Source organism: Epinephelus moara, chromosome 17 (genome assembly GCF_006386435.1).
Source record: "Epinephelus moara isolate mb chromosome 17, YSFRI_EMoa_1.0, whole genome shotgun sequence".
NCBI lineage: Eukaryota > Metazoa > Chordata > Actinopteri > Perciformes > Serranidae > Epinephelus > Epinephelus moara.
Genome location: NC_065522.1, coordinates 21459981 through 21480206, shown reverse-complemented (window position 1 = coordinate 21480206; position 20226 = coordinate 21459981). Strand labels below are relative to the sequence as shown.

The window sequence follows — 20226 nt, the reverse complement described above, 5'->3', positions numbered from 1 at the left end:
GATATCTTGGTTATCCTGGATCAACTTATCCTTGATCCAGTTTCACAAAAGCAGGATAGGGGGAAGTGGGATATGTTTTGACATAAGTTACCATGGAGATTTATTCTGTGGAGCTAGCCTGCTCCAGACCAGGCTAAATTCCAGGATCTATTTAATCTCATCCCTTATCTCAGTCAGCAGTCACCACAAACGGAAACCAATAGTTATTCCACTGCCCACTGCACATTGTTATCACATTCAACCAGACCCACTGTCATTATTTAAACATTTGTGATCATTAATTGCAATCATTTTAGATAAATGATGATTTTAGATGATTTTGCAATCATTAGATAATTTACAGTTTTCCATAGACTATATATAAAATACACATCCCATATAAATATAAATACACATGAAAGAGTAACATGATGTTCCTTTATTGAATAAGGATAAATCAAAGCAAGTAAACCATGAGCTCCTTTCAAAACTGAAGTCACACAGTGACTCTACAAGATAGAAAGCACGGAATCAAAGCATATTATACAACACAAGAATAAATACACATTCAAAGGTCTGTATATGATACACCCCGCATGTCTGCACACTGAAATAAATGCAGGACAAATCCATACACAACAAATGAACAGACAAATGAATGGATGCAGTAGCCTCCCTGCAAGCTTGTATACACACAGTATACAGCACAAACAACATAAGAGGCCAAATCAATTTAAATTGAATAAAAAAAAACAAATTCCTCTGCCAATGCAGGCCATATTTAACTGAAATTCACAGCATGCGTCTCTGCCACTGCAGGACATATTTAACTTAAATTTAATGCATGCATGTTAACTAAAATAATTTAACACATATTGGTCCCTGACCAGCCGACCACTGTCGTCATCAGGGAAGATGGCAGGATTGTCCCAGTCCATGTGTGATGGCACTCTGGGGGCCCTCTCCTTCCTCAGGCAGGCCACATTGTGGAGGACAGCACAGGCCATAGTGATGTCACATACCCTTAAAGGGCTGACCCTTAAGTGGTTAAGACAGTGAAAGCGTGCCTTCAGGAGGCCAAAGGTCATTTCGATCCTGGCCCTTGTCCTGGCATGGGCATGATTATGGGCCTGCTGTGCTTCCTGAGGGTCTATGTATGGTGTGAGGAGAAAAGGCTGGCAGGCATACCCCCTGTCCCCCAGCAACACACCAGAGAATTCACCTGTCAATACAAAATCTCATCATCACAACCTCATAAATAGAGTGACATTCTTGACACAGCCATGATGTAAAAAGCGGTTATTAACAGAGGTTGTGTGGCTCACCTTGTGATAGGCACTGATAGATTCCAGAGGTCCGAAAGACTCAGGAGTCATGGACTGGGCCGGGCCACTTTGCCACAACATTGCTGATCAGATAGTCAGCATCGCAGACCATCTGAAATGATAAGATGAAGACTATTAAACCAATCAATGCACATCACAAGCAATGCACAGTGTTCATTAATCGACAATATCAAAACGTAATGTTCACCTGAACATTAATGCTGTGAAAGGATTTCCTATTCACAAAATCGGGGGATTATATATGTATATATGTAATATATATATATATATATATATATATATATATATATATTTATATATATATATATATTCTATATATATTCTTATGATCAATCAGCATACACATGGAGCATGAGGAGCAAACATAGGATAAGATAAGGTAAGATAAGATAAGAGGAACTTTATTTATCCCAAAGGGAAATTCAATTACGTCAGTGAGCTCATGTATTTATCAAAGAGTTATACAGTCTGATGGAGTTGCATTTACACAATTTCACTCACATCTGCAGTCAATTTCAGTTACAATTTCAACTGATTCATAATCAGAGTACAACTACGTTTTCGGAGATGTTAATTAACTATTTGGATTGTAATTGTGATGGCTTCAGCGGAGCAGTGAGTGTGTATTTGTGCACTACTTACGCATTCAGGCCGCCTGCAACTTTGCCACGCTTTCTCTCGTTGTTTTATTACTGTGGCGGTGTTGCCTTTCTTTATGATTTGATCCTTTACCTCTTCGTAAGCCTCCATGAGGATTTCTGCCTCCGACGGGGTAAAGTACGCTGCTCTCGTTGCCATGGTGAATCGGTGAATCTGTGATCGATGGCGGGGTCTATTTGAGGAAGCCGCGTGCGCGCACTGATCCAGGATTGGTTTCACCTGGCTTGATGAATCCGTGTCTGCTCATCCTGGCTTGACCAATTAAGCCTGGACGTTCTTGTTTTGGATTCGTTGAACCCAGCTCAGTCATTTATCCTGGATGTCTGAATCCTACTTTTGTGAAACGGACCCCAGGAGGAGAATCAAAATGAACACAAAGAGACACAAATCGACGACAAAGCCTCACAAAACAACCAAAAAGACACAAAACTATCTTAACAAGACACAAAATTCAGTCAATAAGACAAACATCTACAAAAAGACACAAAGGAACCACAAAGGGACAAAAAACAAACACAAGGAAACACAAATTAATACAGAGAAACATAAAAGGATAACAGGGATGCAAAGGAACTGCGAAGAGACACCAAATAACTGGAAAACTGGCAAAACAATCACACAGAGACACAAGATGACTACAGTGAGACCCAAAACAACTTCAAGGAGAGACAAAACAATCCCAAGGGGACACAAAACAATTAAAAGGACAAATAAAGCTACCACAAAGCCACACAAAACAACCAAAAAAGACAAAATTATCTCAATGAGATGAAAATGTAACTCAATAAGACATTAACATCTACAAAATGACAAAAAAAATACACACAGAGACATGACTACAAAGAGACACAAAATAACTACAAAACAGGCGAAATAACCACAATTTCTATTTTTGGTACTATATTGTATCTTATTGATTATTTTAAAGACAATTTTAAATCTTTGTCTTTTTGTTTTATTGAATATTTAGGTGAGATAACTTATAACCCTTTAAGGAGTTTTTCATCTCACCTGCACAATCTGTTTTTTTTTTGTTGTTGTTGTTTTTAAAACCAATTGTTTTAATACTGTGCAAATAAATAATACGAATACGAAAGAGACAAAAAACACCACAGGGACACACAAAGCATCCAAAAAAGACACAAAATTATCTCAGTAAGACAAAAATGTAACTCAGTAAGACCCAAACATTTTCTAAAAGACTGAAGAACCACAAAGAGACACAAAACACCAAAAAAAGGCCTCCAAATAACCACAAGAAGACACAAAAGGACTAAAAAAAGGACTGTTGATTGTTGCAAAGGAACTGCAAAAAGATACAAAATAACTACAAAAACAGGCAAAGCAACCACAAAGAGGGACAAAATGACTACAAAGAGACACATAACAACAAAAAAGACATCATAGAGACACGAAACAACCTCAGAGAGACACAAAAGGACTACAAAGAGATGGAAAGGAACTGTAAAGAGACACAAATGACTAAAAAAACAGACAAAACAACCACAAAGAGACACAAAATGACAAAAAAATACCTCAAAGAGACACAAAACAACTTTAAGATGACACAAAAGAACGACAAAGAGATGCAAAGGAACTGCAAAAAGACACAAAGTAAAACAACCACAAAGAGAAAGGAAATTACTAGAAAGAGACACAAAATTACCAAAAGATGCATAACAACTACAAAGAGACATATAACAACCTCAAGGAAACACAAAATGACTACGAAGAAGCACAAAACAACAAAAAAGACCTCAAAGAGAAACAAAACAACCTCAAGAAGACACAAAAGAGATGCAAAGGAACTGCAAAGAGACACAAATAACTACAAAACACTCTAAACAACCACAAAGAGACACATAACGACTACAAAGACACACAAGAACCACATGGAGACACAAAACGACTACAAAGAGACACAAAACAACTTTAAGAAGACACAAAAGGACTATAAAGAGCTGCAAAAAGACAAAATATCTACAAAGAAACATAAAACATCTAAAAAAAAAGACCTCAAAGAGACAAAAAGCAACCTCAAGAGGACTACAAAGAGATGTAAAGGAACTGCAAAGAGACACAAAATAATTACAAAACAGGGTAAAACAACCACAAAGACAAACAAAATGACTACAAAGAGGTGCATAATAAACCTAAGGTGACACAAAAGGACTACAAAGAGATGCAAAGGAACTGCAAAGAGACATAAAATAACTACAAAAACCGGCAAAACGACCACATAGAGAAACAAAATGACTGCAAAGAGACATAAAACAACTACAAGGAGACAAAAAGGGACTGCAAAGAGACACAAAATAACTACAAAGACATAAAACACAAGGAGACATAAAATGACAAAAAAGACCATGACGAGACACAACACAACCTCAAGGTGACATAAAAGGACTACAAAGAGGTGCAAAAGAACTCTAAGGAGAAACAAAGTAATTACAAGGAGACACAGAATGACTACAAAGAGACACCAAACAACCTCAAGGAGACACAAAAAGACTACAAAGAGACACCAAACAACCTCAAGGAGACACAGAATGATTACAAAGAGGTGTAAAGGAGCCCAAAAAGACGCAAAGTACCAACAAAAACAGGCGAAGAGAAACAAAAGGACTACACAGAGACACAATACCACCAGTAAGTCTGTGTGTCTTGCTCCTGTGTGGGAGAGGTGGTGGGGCCCTTTGTATATCGGCGCCCATGGGCACATTGTGTCATCATCCACCCATGGGAACATGCACAAACACACAGACTGACAACCCTGGATCACTCGTATTATGCTAGTCTCACTGCTCAGTCATGGAAGCTATTACACCAGAAATGGGCACACTGACAAATCAGACTGGTTGCTGTTGGCTGCCAACAGATGCACACACACACACACACACCGGCACACACACACACACACAGACGCACAGACGCAGGTTAGGCTGTAGCATAGTAGGGAAATCCACCCGTCAACCCCTGAAGACAACGAGTGGAGCATCTGTGTCGGTAATTGTCCACTTTTCTGAAGCGTCCTTGAGAAATTCAGCTGTGGGGCTGCTGCGCTGACTCATCTGGTATCGAAGGATCGATAAATACCATCGCACACATGCACACACTAATACACACACACACACACACACACACACACACGCGCAGAGCTCCCATTTACTCATGTCTGCTGGGGCTGGTGACTCAATTACAGAGAAGTCAGCCAAGGGAAAGCAGAATGTTTGACCCGCTTTTCACTGATTATTTCCAGAGATGCTGTGTACATTTTTATATATAGATACAGTCGTTCTCCATGTATATATATACTACGTGTTCCCTCTGCCAGAATGAGTGGAAATAATACTTCCATTTCCTCTGAAGGCTTGTAAATGCATGCATGTGTTTAACGTACATGCATGAAAGCTAAATGGCTCGTAAATACACACGGCTGCTTTCCATTTAGTGAAGAGTTGCCCTACTTCCACCGTCCTCTTTTTCCGTTATGCCTGCATGAGTTTTTGTTTTAGCCTCTGTTCTAAGTGTTTGTATCACTGCCAATAAATGTTGCGTGTGTTTCCATTACTTGCAGTTTCTCATTTTTTTCTCTGCCCGAGCATGTTTCCACTTTCTGTTCCCCTTTTGTGTGCTGTTGAGTCTTCTTTCAGGGATTCCCCGTTGTATGACTTTGGATCCTTTAAGCCTCTGGATAAGTTCGCCAGACCTGAATGAGTCATCCCAAAATGTAATTACGAGCGCTGACTGTGGGAATCTTAATTGAAGCAGAGCAGGAAAGGAGGGCGTCTGTGCGAAGGAGCGAGGCAGGCAAACAAAAGGAGGGAGAATAAATTATGAACCAGGCAATCTCAGCCATCTCAGTCGGAAACAAACAAAACTTAACTGGGGCAGAATCTTTTATCGTATTCTTATAATAGCTCGTATTTCACGCAGAGAGTCTGCACTGTTTGTTGAAATGTGTTGAGGAGTTCTCTCGCTAACCGAAAGCCGTGCCACAGATGTGGTAAGAGTTCACATCCCTCAGTGACGCAGCGTGTTGCTCCCACATTGCTGCGAGATAAATGCTCAGCCGCGGCAGAGTAAAATTAGGAAGTTGTGCGTGCCAGGGGCGAGTGTGTGTGTGTGTGTGTCTGCTTTGTGTGGTCTTCAGTCAGCCGTGTTGTGACACAGCTCCTCCCAGAGGTAGATTCAGCTCTGCAGAGCATGCAGAATTCATCCATCCATCCGTCTATCTTCCTGCTGTTAACACACATGCTGACATTAAGTGCAATCTGTAAATTCACATACACATGCACACACAGCTGTGGCTTTTATTTGCAACTTCTTCCCCCAACGCTTTCTTTGTTCTACATACCTAATTACTTTGACAAAGAAATATTTCTTTCGCAGCACTGTGACTTCTTTTACAGAAGGTTTACTGTAGTACTTCCTCAACTGGTTTCTCAGATGACCAAAAGACAGAACTTAGGCCTCGATCACACAGAAAGCATTTCAGCAGCTGGAGGTGCCCTCTTGTAATTGTTTTTAATGAGAATGAAGCTTTTTGCTTGCGGTGTTTGAGTTGCGACGTGCCTCATGTTTCTGCGCTCTAAGAACCTGGTGTTTTGCCAGAGTGCTCTAAACTCCTTGAGTTGAAAAAACTCAAAAGTGTCATCTCTTATTTCGTCATCTTTTTTCCCCATTGTCCAATCGGAGGATTTGAGAGGCGGGCCTTCTGTGGTGGTCACGACAACTAGTTTACAGTTGGTAAATAATGGAGGAGAAACTGGTGGTAGCGGTTGACGATAGACAGCAGGTTGTCAAACTGCCCCCGAGTCATCCTAAAATATACCTGGAAACGGCCATCATTGAGGAGAAGCTCCTGGACCAACTGGTGGTACTCCCCATGATCCACCCTCTTTTTTAGGGTCTCATGTACCCACACAGATCTCTGTTTCCCTGTGACCAACAAACTATTTACTGACAGCCTCTCACCCTCAACCAGAGCTACAGCAAGTACCCTCTGCCTCAACATATTAGGAACTAGCTACTAGTTACTGTAAGATCAATAAAATGAATAAATGATGGATTGATTACACAGGAAGGTTAGAATAAGGAGGTGAGTCCGTGGTCGCCTGGCAACAATAAAAAGACGCAGCAAGTGTTTATTTTTTCACTAGTGGCATACACTTTCTGTGTGATCAGGGCCTTATGCCTCACATTGTCTCAACGTGTCCTCATATAACAGTTAAGATGAAATCCTGTGAATTAGCGCCCCACGAATGACATCACGTACTCAACATGAAGTTCCTTACTTAACGTAAAACTAAATAGGTTAGGTTCAGGCAAGTTAAGTTACTTTGGTTAGGTTTACGAAAAGAAACATGGTGATGACGGGCGGCACGGTGGTGTGGTGGTTAGCACTGTCGCCTCACAGCAAGAGGGTTGCCGGTTCGATCCCGGGTGTGGGAGCCCTTCTGTGCGGAGTTTGCATGTTCTCCCCGTGTCAGCGTGGGTTCTCTCCGGGCACTCCGGCTTCCTCCCACAGTCCAAAGACATGCAGATTGGGGATTAGGTTAATTGATAACTCTAAATTGTCCGTAGGTGTGAATGTGAGCGTGAATGGTTGTTTGTCTCTATGTGTCAGCCCTGCGATAGTCTGGCGACCTGTCCAGGGTGCACCCTGCCTCTCGCCCGATGTCAGCTGGGATAGGCTCCAGTCCCCCCGCGACCCTCAAGAGGATGAAGCGGTTAGAAGATGAATGAATGAATGAACATGGTGATGACGTACCTTAAAATGAGTCAAAGTTTACTCAAAGTTCGAACACTGGTCTCTCGGGGGACAGTCACACGAGCAAGCCATGTGTTTGTGCCTATGCACCACCCCAACCTGCTTCTGTCTGTACTCCTGTCAGTGCATTAGTAACATGATTGCAGCCTTCCTAAATATGTAGGTTATACACGACTAACTGGCTCATGATTGTGTAGGAAATGCACTGTTTTTGGTGTATTACTTTTTGTAGGAAAACTGTCAGTGCATGAGAATAGCCTGCATTGTCTGTAGCCTGTTGCACCAGCTGTATGTAGGTTATCTCCAAAGTTTGGGTGCCAAGTTGACACTAAGCTGCAGTACTAAGATGTAAGATTCATCTTGGCTACTCTGGCGTGAACCTTGACTTTGAAAATACATTCAAACCAGATTGCATTTGAATTGAGGCATAGCAGTTGCAACCTGGTGCAGGTCATTGTGCAGGTAAGAGCATTCACTCTGAAGGATATTTTCAAATGTCTCAGGTTTTTTGGGTGTCAGAAGTGAAGGTAAAGCGGCCAAAAAGAAGGGGTTATGAAGATGGATTTTTAAATGTACCAGCATCAGTGTAGATGAAGTCTAGGAGCCGTGTCATATGTCCTCAATGTAATTTACACCTTGATGCCAGAACATCGGGGCACAGAGGAAGATGAGACTGAAGGGCACAGGGAGGCTCAGCACAGAGTGGACTCTGTATGCAAGTTTATACGATTGTTCTAAAGCCATCAAGTCCTTTGCTTCAGATGTGATGGGACTGTTCTTTATTTATTAATCTAGGTCTAGGTACGCTGTCTGAAGGGTTACTTGTGGGTCCAAAGGTACCACACCGAAAGACTTTTATGAAAAAGGGGCTTAAGGAGAGACACGGAGCTGCTCCTCTGTTTAATCTGTATGTTCATTAGTCTACAGTGGCACATCGGTCTGTATTTTTCGCATACACGTGTGGGAGACAGAGCTGCTTGATTGTGTCAGGTGAGCGTTTTGTGTGAGATGGATCATAGGGCATCACCATTTTTTCTTGGTAGTTGTAGTCTATTGTGAGACATGGAGACAGCGCCTGGATGCGGATGACAGATGTGTTTAAAACGCAGCGACAACACAGACATTTCATATACAAGATGTATATAACGTGGGCAAAGTAGATTCATTTGTAAGGCCATAGAAATGACTTTACAATGGATTTAGGGCCTACTTGATTCTTTTATACTCATAGTTTTGAGTCCTGTGCTGCAAACCTTTAAACCTCTGTAGCTCCAGTGCTGTGTGCAAGACGTTAACATACAGCCCTGCTATTTATTTTATATAATTTTTCATTTATATGTTGTGCAGCTGTATATTTTTACACAGTGAAAAAAAATCCCTGTCTTTGCGTTTTATTTTGATCACAGTCTGTTTTTATAAAACTGCTTGTGACATCTGAAAATGTGGCTTGCAACTGAACATGAAGGTATATATTTCTGTCCATGTCCCCCAGCCCTACCTAAACCAAAATAAAAAACTTTTACCCCCTTTACAACTGGCATTAACATGCGTTTTCTGTGATTGGATTGCAATCGGATAGCGCTTGACCACATACATTTATACCTGGTATTAATATGCGTCTCTGGTATCCACATCTAGATCCGTTTGCTATCTGATCACGATCCTACCCGCTGACCTCACATCCTCCTCTACTTCTTCTGCAAACATTTCCAGCAGCAGACTACAACATCATATCCTGTGCGCCGCAATAACAACAACAACAAGATGTTAGCCGCCCGTGAAGTGGCGTTATTGTATGGACACTTTAGTCGATTTTCTTGTTCTTGGTAGTCGCTACCCGGTGAGGGTTGTTGTTGTTGTTGGTGTGTTCTTCTTCCTTCTTCCTGTGTCCAGCTGGCCCACCTCACTTACGTATTTCCGCCCACGGAGTTGTTGTGTTGTTGTGTTGTTGTCTTGTGTTCAATGTAGTCACAATGCATCTCTGGCCACCTTCAGTAGTGGTTTGGCAGATCAGATACAAAATATGTCCTTAATGCGTTTCAAGTGTATTTACACCTGTACTTTCATGTGGTCAAGAGCAATCCAATTGCAATCTGATCACAAAAAAACGCATGTTACTGTAAGGTGTAAAGGGAGTACTTTTTTTAAATGCCTCTCCTGTTTTGGACCACTCCCTCCTCCTTCATAAGTCACAAACACATCCTTAAAACGAGAGTCTCAAAATGTCATCAGTGATTATTTCTATGTTGTGTCTGTGTGTGTGCTAACTAACTGAACAAAATATAGCAACATATATCAGCTGTTATAATGGCAAGTATGAGTCAAAGTGTTGAAACTTGAATCTTCAAAACTTTCAGTAACACCCAGAACTCTAAGGTTTTTCAATTGTAAAGCATGTTGTTTGTTAACATTGCTGAGAAATACCAGGTGTCAACAGCAGAAACTCTGACACTTAATTGAATTCAACCTTTTTGAACCTGTTCTTCTTGTAAATGAGCTCCAGCTTTAGGTCAAATTGCCCCCACACCTTCATTACATACATCTTTTCATATGTTGTGTCGATCTCTTCTGCTCCCTGCTGGCCGACAGGCACACTGCCACGTGTGTGAAGGCCAAATAACAATTCAGAGAACAATTCTCCCTGCCCTTATTTACCTCTGTTTACATGCAGCACTGCAAAGCCTTGTTCTGCCTCCTTATTCTTCATCTTTTCAGAGAGATTTTAAAGAAATTTCGAAACCCTGAGATACATTTTTTAGGTTCTCTCATTTATAATGCAACTGACTTGACATATTGGATATGAGTTGACTTGTTTTGGTTGAAACAAGGTGCGGCAAATCACAGCTACTTTGGCTTGTAAACCAATAATTTGCTTGCAGGACTGGTTTGGAGATATTTAAATCATCAGCGAGGGTGCGTGAGTTTAATGATTCCCATTTAGCCACTGTATTTATTTCAGGGTTGAAACACAGAAGCAGGCTGAGGATTACAGCTTTTCTCAGATGTCTCCTCGGTGTCACGTGTTTGTCTCTTTCTGTGTGGTAAAATGTGATAAGCTGCTGATTCTTCTTTGTCTTTTGTTGCTGTGCCCTACATTTCAAACCAATGAAAATTTGAGCTGAGAGAAGTGTCAGTAAATCCAGCCAGCGGCGTGATAAATTTGGCAGCACCAGACATAAGACAGGGCTGACTGATCTTTGATCAGTAGTAGAAAGTAATAAAGTACATTTACTCAAGTGCTATTATGAGAATAAAACAGTTTTAAATAAGTCAGACAGAACAGATACTCTGTGTACAGGTACATTTTTCCAACGAATATATATTCCTGAGTATTTCCATTTTCTGTTACTTTATACATTTTATACTTCTGCTACTTTTATGCACACTTTATATCAAATAAAACTCAGTTTATCTCTTGTAATTTAATCCTGAGTGTCTGATGAATGACCTGCTTCCGTTCTGCTCTGTCCTTTAAAGGGATGGTTCACTGGTTCACTCCAGATCAAAGATATTTTCCACTTTCCTGCAGTGCTGTTTATCAGTCTAGATTGTTTTGGTGTGAGTTGCAGAGTGTTGGAGATATTGACCGTAGAGATGTCCGCCCTCTCTCCGATATAATAGAACAATATGGCACTCAAAGGGCCAATAAATACATTCGAAAAACTCAACAGCAATGTGTCTTTACAGAAATCATGACCCGCTTACTGAAGATAATCCACAGACCTTGTTGTGAGCAGTTTCATGTAGGAACCATTTTCTTTCTACCTAAATACACCCACCAACCATATTACTATGCAGAAGGAAGTGTACATCTACTCACCAAGCACCACTGAGCTAGCTAACGTTACAGCTCAGCCGAGAAGGACTCCATTGAGTTTACATCTCATGCTGTCACAAGCACAAGCCTCTCGTCAGTGAGTAGATGCACTCTTCCTTCTGCACAGTGATAGTTTGCAGACGCAGTTCGGTAGAAAGAAAATAGTTCCCACATGAAACTGCTCACAACAAGGTCTGTGGATTATCTTGAGTAACCAGGTCATGATTTCTGGAAAGAAATAAACAGCAGATTAACAGCACTACAGTAAAGGGAAAATATGTATTTTTATTTTAGGGGTGGGCTGTCCCTTTAACTGTCTTCACATTCTGTATATCTTATTCATAGTTTGTGTATCTTAATAAATTTCGCCTGTTAGGTCAGTGAGTTGTAATATTGATGTTTCCCTCTGTCTGTCTGCAGTTCTGGCAGTTTGGCGAGTGGGTGGAGGTTGTGATCGATGACCGGCTGCCAGTGAAGGATGGAAAGCTGCTGTTCGTCCACTCAGCAGAGGGAACTGAATTCTGGAGCGCTCTGCTGGAAAAGGCCTACGCTAAGTGAGACTGACAGATCATAATGAACTCTTAATGAACTCTCAGTCGAGGCTAATGATGTATTAATGTCACATCATCATCAAAATGCATGATGTTGTCGCTGCTGCACCTTTAGCTGTTCAGAACGGATGATAAATACACATGAATAGGGGTCTGCTCAAGTTCCAGTCCCAGTCTCAACTATTGAAGCCTGTAGCTGGTGGCTCCATTTTATACAAAGACGCCTATGACCAGAGTTTCTAGATGCAGAAAATCTGTGTTAAAAAGCATAATTGACAAATACTTGAAGCCCTTACGGACGTATTGAGCAACTTGAGACCACAGCTGCTCCACTGGACAGCTGCAGTCTCTGTTGTAAATTTGCTTAGCTGTAAAAGTGAAGCAGAGCATTGTATGTGCGTGCCAAGTTAAGTGGGCCTCCCGGTTGGAGAGCAGAGAAGAAACAGGAAGTGCATGACGTAAAGTGAGATTTATGCATTGTTAGATTTGCTCTGTTGAGGATGTGACAGAGAACATACTCTGAACTTTTCCCCTCTAACAACAACTCAAGTCTTTGGACTCCATCTAAGGCCTGCTCTCATACCTAACACACTCTTTGAATGATTTTAAATCCTCATTAATCTCCTCCTGTGTCCCAGGTTGAACGGCTGTTATGAGGCCCTGTCAGGGGGCAGCACGTCCGAGGGCTTTGAGGACTTTACAGGTGGCGTGACGGAGATGTACGAGCTGAGGAAAGCACCCGCCGACCTCTTCAGCATCATCAGCAGGGCCGTAGACAGAGGATCACTGCTGGGCTGCTCCATTGACGTCAGTACTGCATCACTTACGCATCCTTTGTTTTAGTTTTAGCAGTGCTGGCAGGAGAATTTTGGATAAAGCCAGGCTAGCTGTTCCCCGCAATTTTTGGCATCTTCCCTCTCATCTTACCTTTGGGGAAAACACAAATAAACATTTATCTACATTTTAACAAAAAAAAAACAAAGAAAAGAAAAGAAAGAAAAAACAAGCCATCACTTCAGTTTTCAGTACCTCCAGCTGGGAAAGACACCTGCTGTGTTTTTAATCGACCCGTGGCTGTTTGTGTCGTGGCTCTTTGGCCCTCAAACTTTGGATTTTTTTTAGCAACCTGTGGCTGCTTTTCCAGTGGTGCTTCAGACCCAAAACATGGTTGTTACATAGCGACCTGTGGCTGTTTTCTGGCGGCCTTTAAAGCACCAAACGTGGATTTTTTTAGCCACCTGTGGCTGTTTTGCCTGCAGCTTTTCAGCCCCCTAATAAGGGTTTATTTATTTGTGACCCATGGTTGTTTATCCAGACACTTTTCAGCTCCTCAAATGTGGCTGTTTTTTAGCAACCCGTGGCTGTTTTTCTAGTGGGTTTCAAGGCACCAGATGTGGATGTTGTTGAGTGACCCGTAGCGGTTTATCCATTTGCTTTTTGGGCGCCAAATGGTGGGTGTTTTTCACCGACCAATGGCTGTTTTTCTAGTGGCTTTAAAGGCACCAGATGTGGGTGTTGTTTAGTGACCGTTGGCTGTTAATTCAGTTGCTTTTTGGGCCCCAAATGTGTTTTTTTTTCACCAAACCGCAGCTGTTTTTGTAGTGGCTTTTCAGCACCCAAATGTGGGTGCTTTTAAGAGATTAATCGCTGTCTTTTCAGCCCTAAAATGGTGGTATTTTTTCGTAACCTGTAGCTGTTTTTCCTGTGGGGATAGTGCCATGAAGGGCAGGTATTTTAATTTTTTAATTTAATTTCCTGGCCTCCCAAATGTTAAGATTTGCTTTGCTTTGCTTTGCCTTATATAATTGTAAATTGTCTCTGGGAGCATTTTATAAACAAAAGGAGAAATGGACAAAATACTATCGTTAATAATGAAAACAGTAGATTATAGTGCTTTAACACCTCTTACAAATCCAACAGGTGTTTGTAAAGTTTGGCTCACTGAGATATACTTTAGTTTGACCCCTGTAGGGGCAGGTTTAAGGTCAAAGGGCTGTACATGCCGACCTGGGATTCCAGAAGTTGGGAGGATTTTCACAGGGGGGTGGGGATCAGGGAAACCAGATGCATTCAAATACACCAACAGCACAGAGTGTACTGTTATATTTATGTTCAATGTACTATTATGTATTTGCTAGAAAAGAGAGTTGTTGTCTGACTGAGTGGGGGTGAACTGAGGAGACTGTAAATAGGGCAGTTTGAGTGAGTGGGTGCTGTAATGGCAGAAAAATGTGGGAAATTTGATCTGGGACCAGAAGAATGGCAGAAAAATGTGGGAAATTTGATCTGGGACCAGAAGAGGGCAGTGAAGATTGAGAGCTCGTGGTGAAAGGGTTGGAGCTGGCATGGATTCACTGTAATTCTCAAGGACAGTGGGTGTTTGCAGACAGAGGGGATTGAACTCTCCCGTCTGTCTTGGTGAAGGTCGTGCTCTGTAATAAGTGCTGATCCGTTTGGTTAGGAAGAACTGCAAATGTCATGTGGTAGGAAAACATGAAGACAAAGATGGAAAAAAACAGCAACAAAGGGAGGTCAATGAGGAGGTAGAACATCTCCAATAACAAACACTGTAACCTTTGCATTTACAGTTTACATTATTACAGTTATAAAGGGATAGTTTGGATTTTTTAAGTACGGTTTTATAGGGTACTTATCTATAGTCGCTGTATCACCTTCAGTAAGAACAGCAGGCATGATCCCAGTTTGGAGAAGCAGACAGGCGTACTGACATGGAAGCTAAGCAATGCACTGCTGTAGATGGGGCAGCAGCAAAATGTATTTTTAACACACAAAAAAAAAATCAATATCAGTTAAAATGGACACTATATATATTTTGTTTTTTATCTTCCGACCAACATCTACTGTAGGTAAAACACTGACTACAGATAAGTACCTCATACAACCCCACTTTGAAAAACTGAACTGTCCCTTCAGTGTTGTAAAAATTAAGAAAGAGTATGGTATGCACACAAGTCATGTCTCCAATTTTGTACGTTAAAGGAACATTTCAGCCCCCAAAATATCATTTGTATAACCATCACTCACCCTGTGTTACGTTTAATTTATGTAGAAAACTTTGTTTTTCTCGTATGGCTTCACTGCAAACGAAGAATCCAAAAAAAAAAAGGCGGCCAGTCCACATGTCACAACAGCAAAACTAAAGTAAAACATCTGCTTACAAGTGTTTTATACGGTATTGTTTTAGCAAAAGTGCACATTTGAGAAGTACTGAGCATACAACTGGACTTTTTGGATTCTTTGTTCACTGTGGAGGCATGCAAGAAAAACAAAGTGGTGAGTAATTGTTATACAAAGTCATTTTGCAGGTGAAGTATTCTTTTAATATATGTGGAATTCAGTTTAATTGTGAAGATCTCTCAGCAGTCTTTGAATGTCATTGCATTTGCCGCTTACATAGGGTGACACACACGTAAACCCTATAGTGTCACTGTGTTTGCATTAGTTGAAACAGCCAGTAATCGTCACCACGTTAATGGATTCCTCGCTCTGTAAAGTCTGCTGACGTTATGAATGACTGTAGTTATCACACACCCTGTCACATGTTGAGCAACAGTGTGTCGTTACTGTCATCCTCCGTCAGTGACCTCTGTTCTCGTCCTCAGATCACCAACTCAACGGACATGGAGGCCGTCACGTTCAAGAAGCTGGTGAAGGGACACGCCTACTCTGTGACTGGTGTGGAAGAGGTGAGCGGCGACAAAGCAAATCTCCTGGCTGAAAATGGCAGTACAGTTATTTTGTGGTGCTCAAAACAGATCCAACAATTTTAGAAATGCAGTGTGAAATCTTAGAAAACACAAAATTTCTGGTTAATTCTCAAGTGGTAAATTGTTTCGAACCCTAATCACAATTTGCCAGCTGTATCACGACACAGAGGGAAACATGCATCTCATGACAGCGCGAGATGTGAACATAATGGCGTCCTCATCAGCTGAGCTGTAACGTTAGCTAGCTCAGTGGTGCTAGGTCAGCTAGCAGTAGATGCACACTTCCTTCTGTGCGGTGATACAGTTGGCAGGTGTAGTTGGGTAGAAAGAAAATAGTTCCCACATGAAACTGCTCACAACAAGGTCTGTGGATTATCTTGAGTAACCAGGTCATGATTTCTGCATCTGTTATTTCCTTTTCAACGCATGTTGATTTGATTTAAGCTGATTCAAGCTGATTTCTCGGTTTATTATTGTGTGTTGTACTGTAACAGTTTCAGACAGTAAATACACATGACTGTGTGCCAGACATTTGTGCAACACACAAACACCACATGACGTAAACAGTAAATATGTGTGACTGTTTCTTCGCCCTCAGGTGGTGTACAGAGGAAGTCCGACCAAACTGGTTCGCATCAGGAACCCCTGGGGGGAAGTGGAGTGGACTGGACCCTGGAGCGACAAGTAAGATTTTACTTTACTCTTTCTACACTAAAACTGCGGTGTTAAATGGCAACACATGTTTACCAATTTCACAAAAGTGAATGAGACAAACAGATACTGTACAGGGTTTAAATGCTGCTTCTGTTTTGTTGGTCATTTTTAAATCATACCATCGTACTGAATCTCGTGCACAAATTGACAAAAGGTTTTTACAGGCGTTTAGTGCCCTTAAATTTAATTACCAAACACACTCTGATCCCAGAAATAAAAAAAGAAAGACAAACAGTAGGGGAGTGGGGTTATCTGGGCTGTTCAGCTGTCCTCAGCACTGAGAAGAAGAGTCAGTCAGAGTTGAGAAATGGGTCCGATTACATCAAGTCATATCACTGTAGTTATGAAATTAAAAAATACCAGACATTCTCCCCCATAGCTGAAATAATGTCACAATCCAGTTGAGCATCTTTTCTGATAATAATAATGCACGTGGAAGTCAGCGCTCGTTGGCATGTATTAGCTCTAGAATTGCCACAGTTATCCAAGTAACGTTGGAGTGAACACTGGAACCATAACTGATTTAATGAGCCATTCGCAGTTTCACTGTACCGGCCGTGTGTACTTAGACTTGCATGGCTTAATCTCTGAGACAAGCTTATGCTACTGGCAGGATCAACCAGGTAGCGCTCTTGCGGGACAGCCGGGTGATTCAGTTTCAGGTGCTACTGTTGTCAGTGCTACAGTTGTTAGCTTAGCAGTTGTTGGTGCTGCAGTTGTGGCAGTGGCTGTTGTTGGCGCTGTTGTCGTGGGTGTGGCTGTTGTAGGTGCAGCAGTGGAGGGCATAGCAGTTGTAGGTGCCACTGTTGTCGGTGCAGTAGTAGTGGGTGCAGCTGTGGTAGGTGCCAAAGTTGTTGGTGCAACAGTTTTAGCAGCGGCAGTTTTTGGCGCTGATGTCAGATGTCAGTACAGATGAGAAAAAAATGCTGGTGTAGTTATTTTTTTGTACATTCACCTCTTTTCTTTGTGACATCCTCAGCTCCAGAGAGTGGGACAGTGTGGATCGCTCCGTCAGAAGTCGGCTACAAAACCGCAGTGAGGACGGTGAATTCTGGTGAGTGGTCTTGTGCTAATGGGATCCTTTCATTACTTGTGTGAAAGCAGGTGTTTTTGATTTTTGGCAGCTGAAGGAAAATCAGCTGATGTGACATCACCGATGAAGGCAATGCAACTAAAGCTTTGATTGGGTGCAAAAAATATGCCCAATAACCATTGGTTACAACCAAGGTCTGCAGAAGACCATCTCTGAGCCAACAACACGTCCAACCTTGAAGCAGATGGGCTACAGCAGCAGAAGACCACACCAGGTGCCACTCCTGTCAGCTAACAACAGGAAACTGAGGCTACAGTTCACACAGGCTCACCAAAACTGGACAATAGAAGATTGGAAAAACGTTGCCTGGTCTGATGAGTCTGGATTTCTGCTGCCACATTCAGATGGTAGGGTCAGAATTTGGTGTAAACAACATGAAAGCATGGATCCATCCTGCCTTGTATCAACGGTTCAGGCTGCTGGTGGTGGTGTAATGGTGTGGGGGATATTTTCTTGGCACACTTTGGGCCCCTTAGTACCAACTGAGCATGGTTTAAACACCACAGCCTACCTGAGTATTGTTGCTGACCGTGTCCATCCCTTTATGACCACAGTGTACCCATCTTCTGATGGCTACTTCCAGCAGGATAACGCACCATGTCACAAAGCTCAAATCATCTCAAACTGGTTTCTTGAACATGACAATGAGTTCACTGTACTCCAATGGCCTCCACAGTCACCAGATCTCAATCCAATAGAGCACCTTTGGGATGTGGTGGAACGGGAGATTCACATCATGGATGTGCAGCCGACAAATCTGCAGCAACTGTGTGATGCTATCATGTCAATATGGACCAACATCTCTGAGGAATGTTTCCAGCAGCTTGTTGAATCTATGACACCAAGAGTTAAGGTAGTTCTGAAGGCAAAAGGGGTCCAACCTGGTACTAGCAAGGTGTACCTAATAAAGTTGCCAGTGAGTGTACTGTGCTTTTTTGGTATGCTTCTGTTTCCCTTTGTAATGTCTGTTTGGTTTATTACAGCAAACAGTTTATGTTTTATCTTTACTGAAACAAGGTTCAACTCTTGGACATCGTGCTGGAAAAAATAACTCTGTCCTAACAGTGTATCTATTTATGTCTCTCAGGATGTCGTTCAACGACTTCTTGCGCGAGTTCACTCGTCTGGAGCTCTGCAACCTGACGGCTGATGCCTTGCAGAACAGCCAGCTGAAGAAATGGAGCTCCTCGCTGTATCAGGGCGAGTGGAGGAGGGGCAGCACTGCTGGAGGCTGCAGGAACTTCCCAGGTATGAGCAAGAGAGGGAGGAAAGAGGATTGAAACTCTTAGATGAGAGAAAGAAACTGTTAGGAAAGGTTTAAATGAAAGGAGAGAAGGATGATGTTTCCTAGAACATAGTATAGTTTTATTTTCTTTGTACATTTTGGAGATTAACTCAGAGTTTCTCCTACTACTGACTGTTGTAGGATCACACAATGGTTATACTGTATTCCATAGGCATTGAATACGTTACTTTTAGGGGATAAAGAATGTTAAAAAACAAAAACAAGGAGGTGTAGAAGGAGAGAGGGAGGATTTGGATGAATTTACCAAAGGAATGTGACCCAGTGACTTCCATTTAAACACTAAGTAACTCAACAATGGCCTGCTTTAAAATACATTTTGGGAATGCCCCATCATGATTGAACACATGCGTGGAATTTGATTGTTTCCTTGATTCACTGACCTAGATAACAGAATCACGAAAGTGTAACAATCTGACCTTTACGACTCTTCCTCCCAGCAACCTTTTGGCTCAATCCTCAGTTCAAGATTGCCCTGCAGCACCCGGACACCCCTGGCAAATCAGAATGCAGCTTCCTGGTCGGCCTCATGCAGAAGGACCGCAGGAAGAAACGGAAGGAGGGCAAAGACATGGAGACCATCGGGTTTGCCGTCTATGAGGTTAGCTGCCGTCCAACAAACACTGCTTGTTAAAGTTCCAGTCTAGGAGCTTAACCTGGGGCTTCTCATGACTTCTAAGGATGCTTTCACACCTCAGCTGTTTGAACCATTTGGTGATTTAAGAGCCTATCAATCAAAATATCATGTAGTATTTCTTCATGAACAATCAGAGCCTATAATCCCCAACGGGCACAGACTCACCAACAGACACTGATTAACTGAATTCACTGTTGTCTGTGCCGGGTACGGCCCACAGCTGCCCCAGAATCTACTACCCCCCAGTTGTTGAACTGTGGATCAGACAAACATGGATGTAAACTGTTTGGGATTTATAGTTGTGCGGCAGACCTTACGCTATAGCCTGCGACACGGCCTACGCTGTTGTGAGCATTTATACTTGTGTGGTGGTGTTTCTGTGTCACTCTGCAGTTACACCTCCAAAACACTAGTCGGCGATGGAGGTTTCTGTGAAGTGCTGTAAAGTTTAGTTGATTCAAAACACACATTAAACACACATTAAACATGGCTTAATAGCGACAATTTCAAGCACAAGTACTCAAATTGGCTTCACTATAACTCGCAGCATTCACAGACAAACACTTGTCTTTATCTGGACACATTTTCCCCACAAATACAACATGCTAATGTTTTTAGCACAAGC

The 20226-nt window shown here is 41.9% G+C and overlaps 1 protein-coding gene and 1 long non-coding RNA gene across 3 annotated transcripts in view; one reads left to right on the top strand and one right to left on the bottom strand.

Moving 5' to 3' along the window:
* Positions 1-20226, top strand: part of capn1 (calpain 1) — a 47787-nt gene that overhangs the window by 17825 nt on the left and 9736 nt on the right. For both annotated transcript variants that reach the window (XM_050067228.1, XM_050067230.1), the window contains exons 5-11: positions 11996-12129; positions 12765-12933; positions 15750-15833; positions 16453-16538; positions 17548-17622; positions 18749-18909; positions 19405-19565. In XM_050067228.1, coding sequence (XP_049923185.1) covers positions 11996-12129; positions 12765-12933; positions 15750-15833; positions 16453-16538; positions 17548-17622; positions 18749-18909; positions 19405-19565 — 870 coding nt within the window. The remainder of the gene's footprint in view (positions 1-11995; positions 12130-12764; positions 12934-15749; positions 15834-16452; positions 16539-17547; positions 17623-18748; positions 18910-19404; positions 19566-20226) is intronic.
* LOC126404190 (uncharacterized) lies at positions 404-2853 on the bottom strand. The gene is made up of 3 exons (XR_007571412.1): positions 1968-2853; positions 1305-1416; positions 404-1201 (listed from the first exon to the last, which is right to left on the bottom strand). It is a non-coding gene; the product is annotated as an uncharacterized LOC126404190 (long non-coding RNA).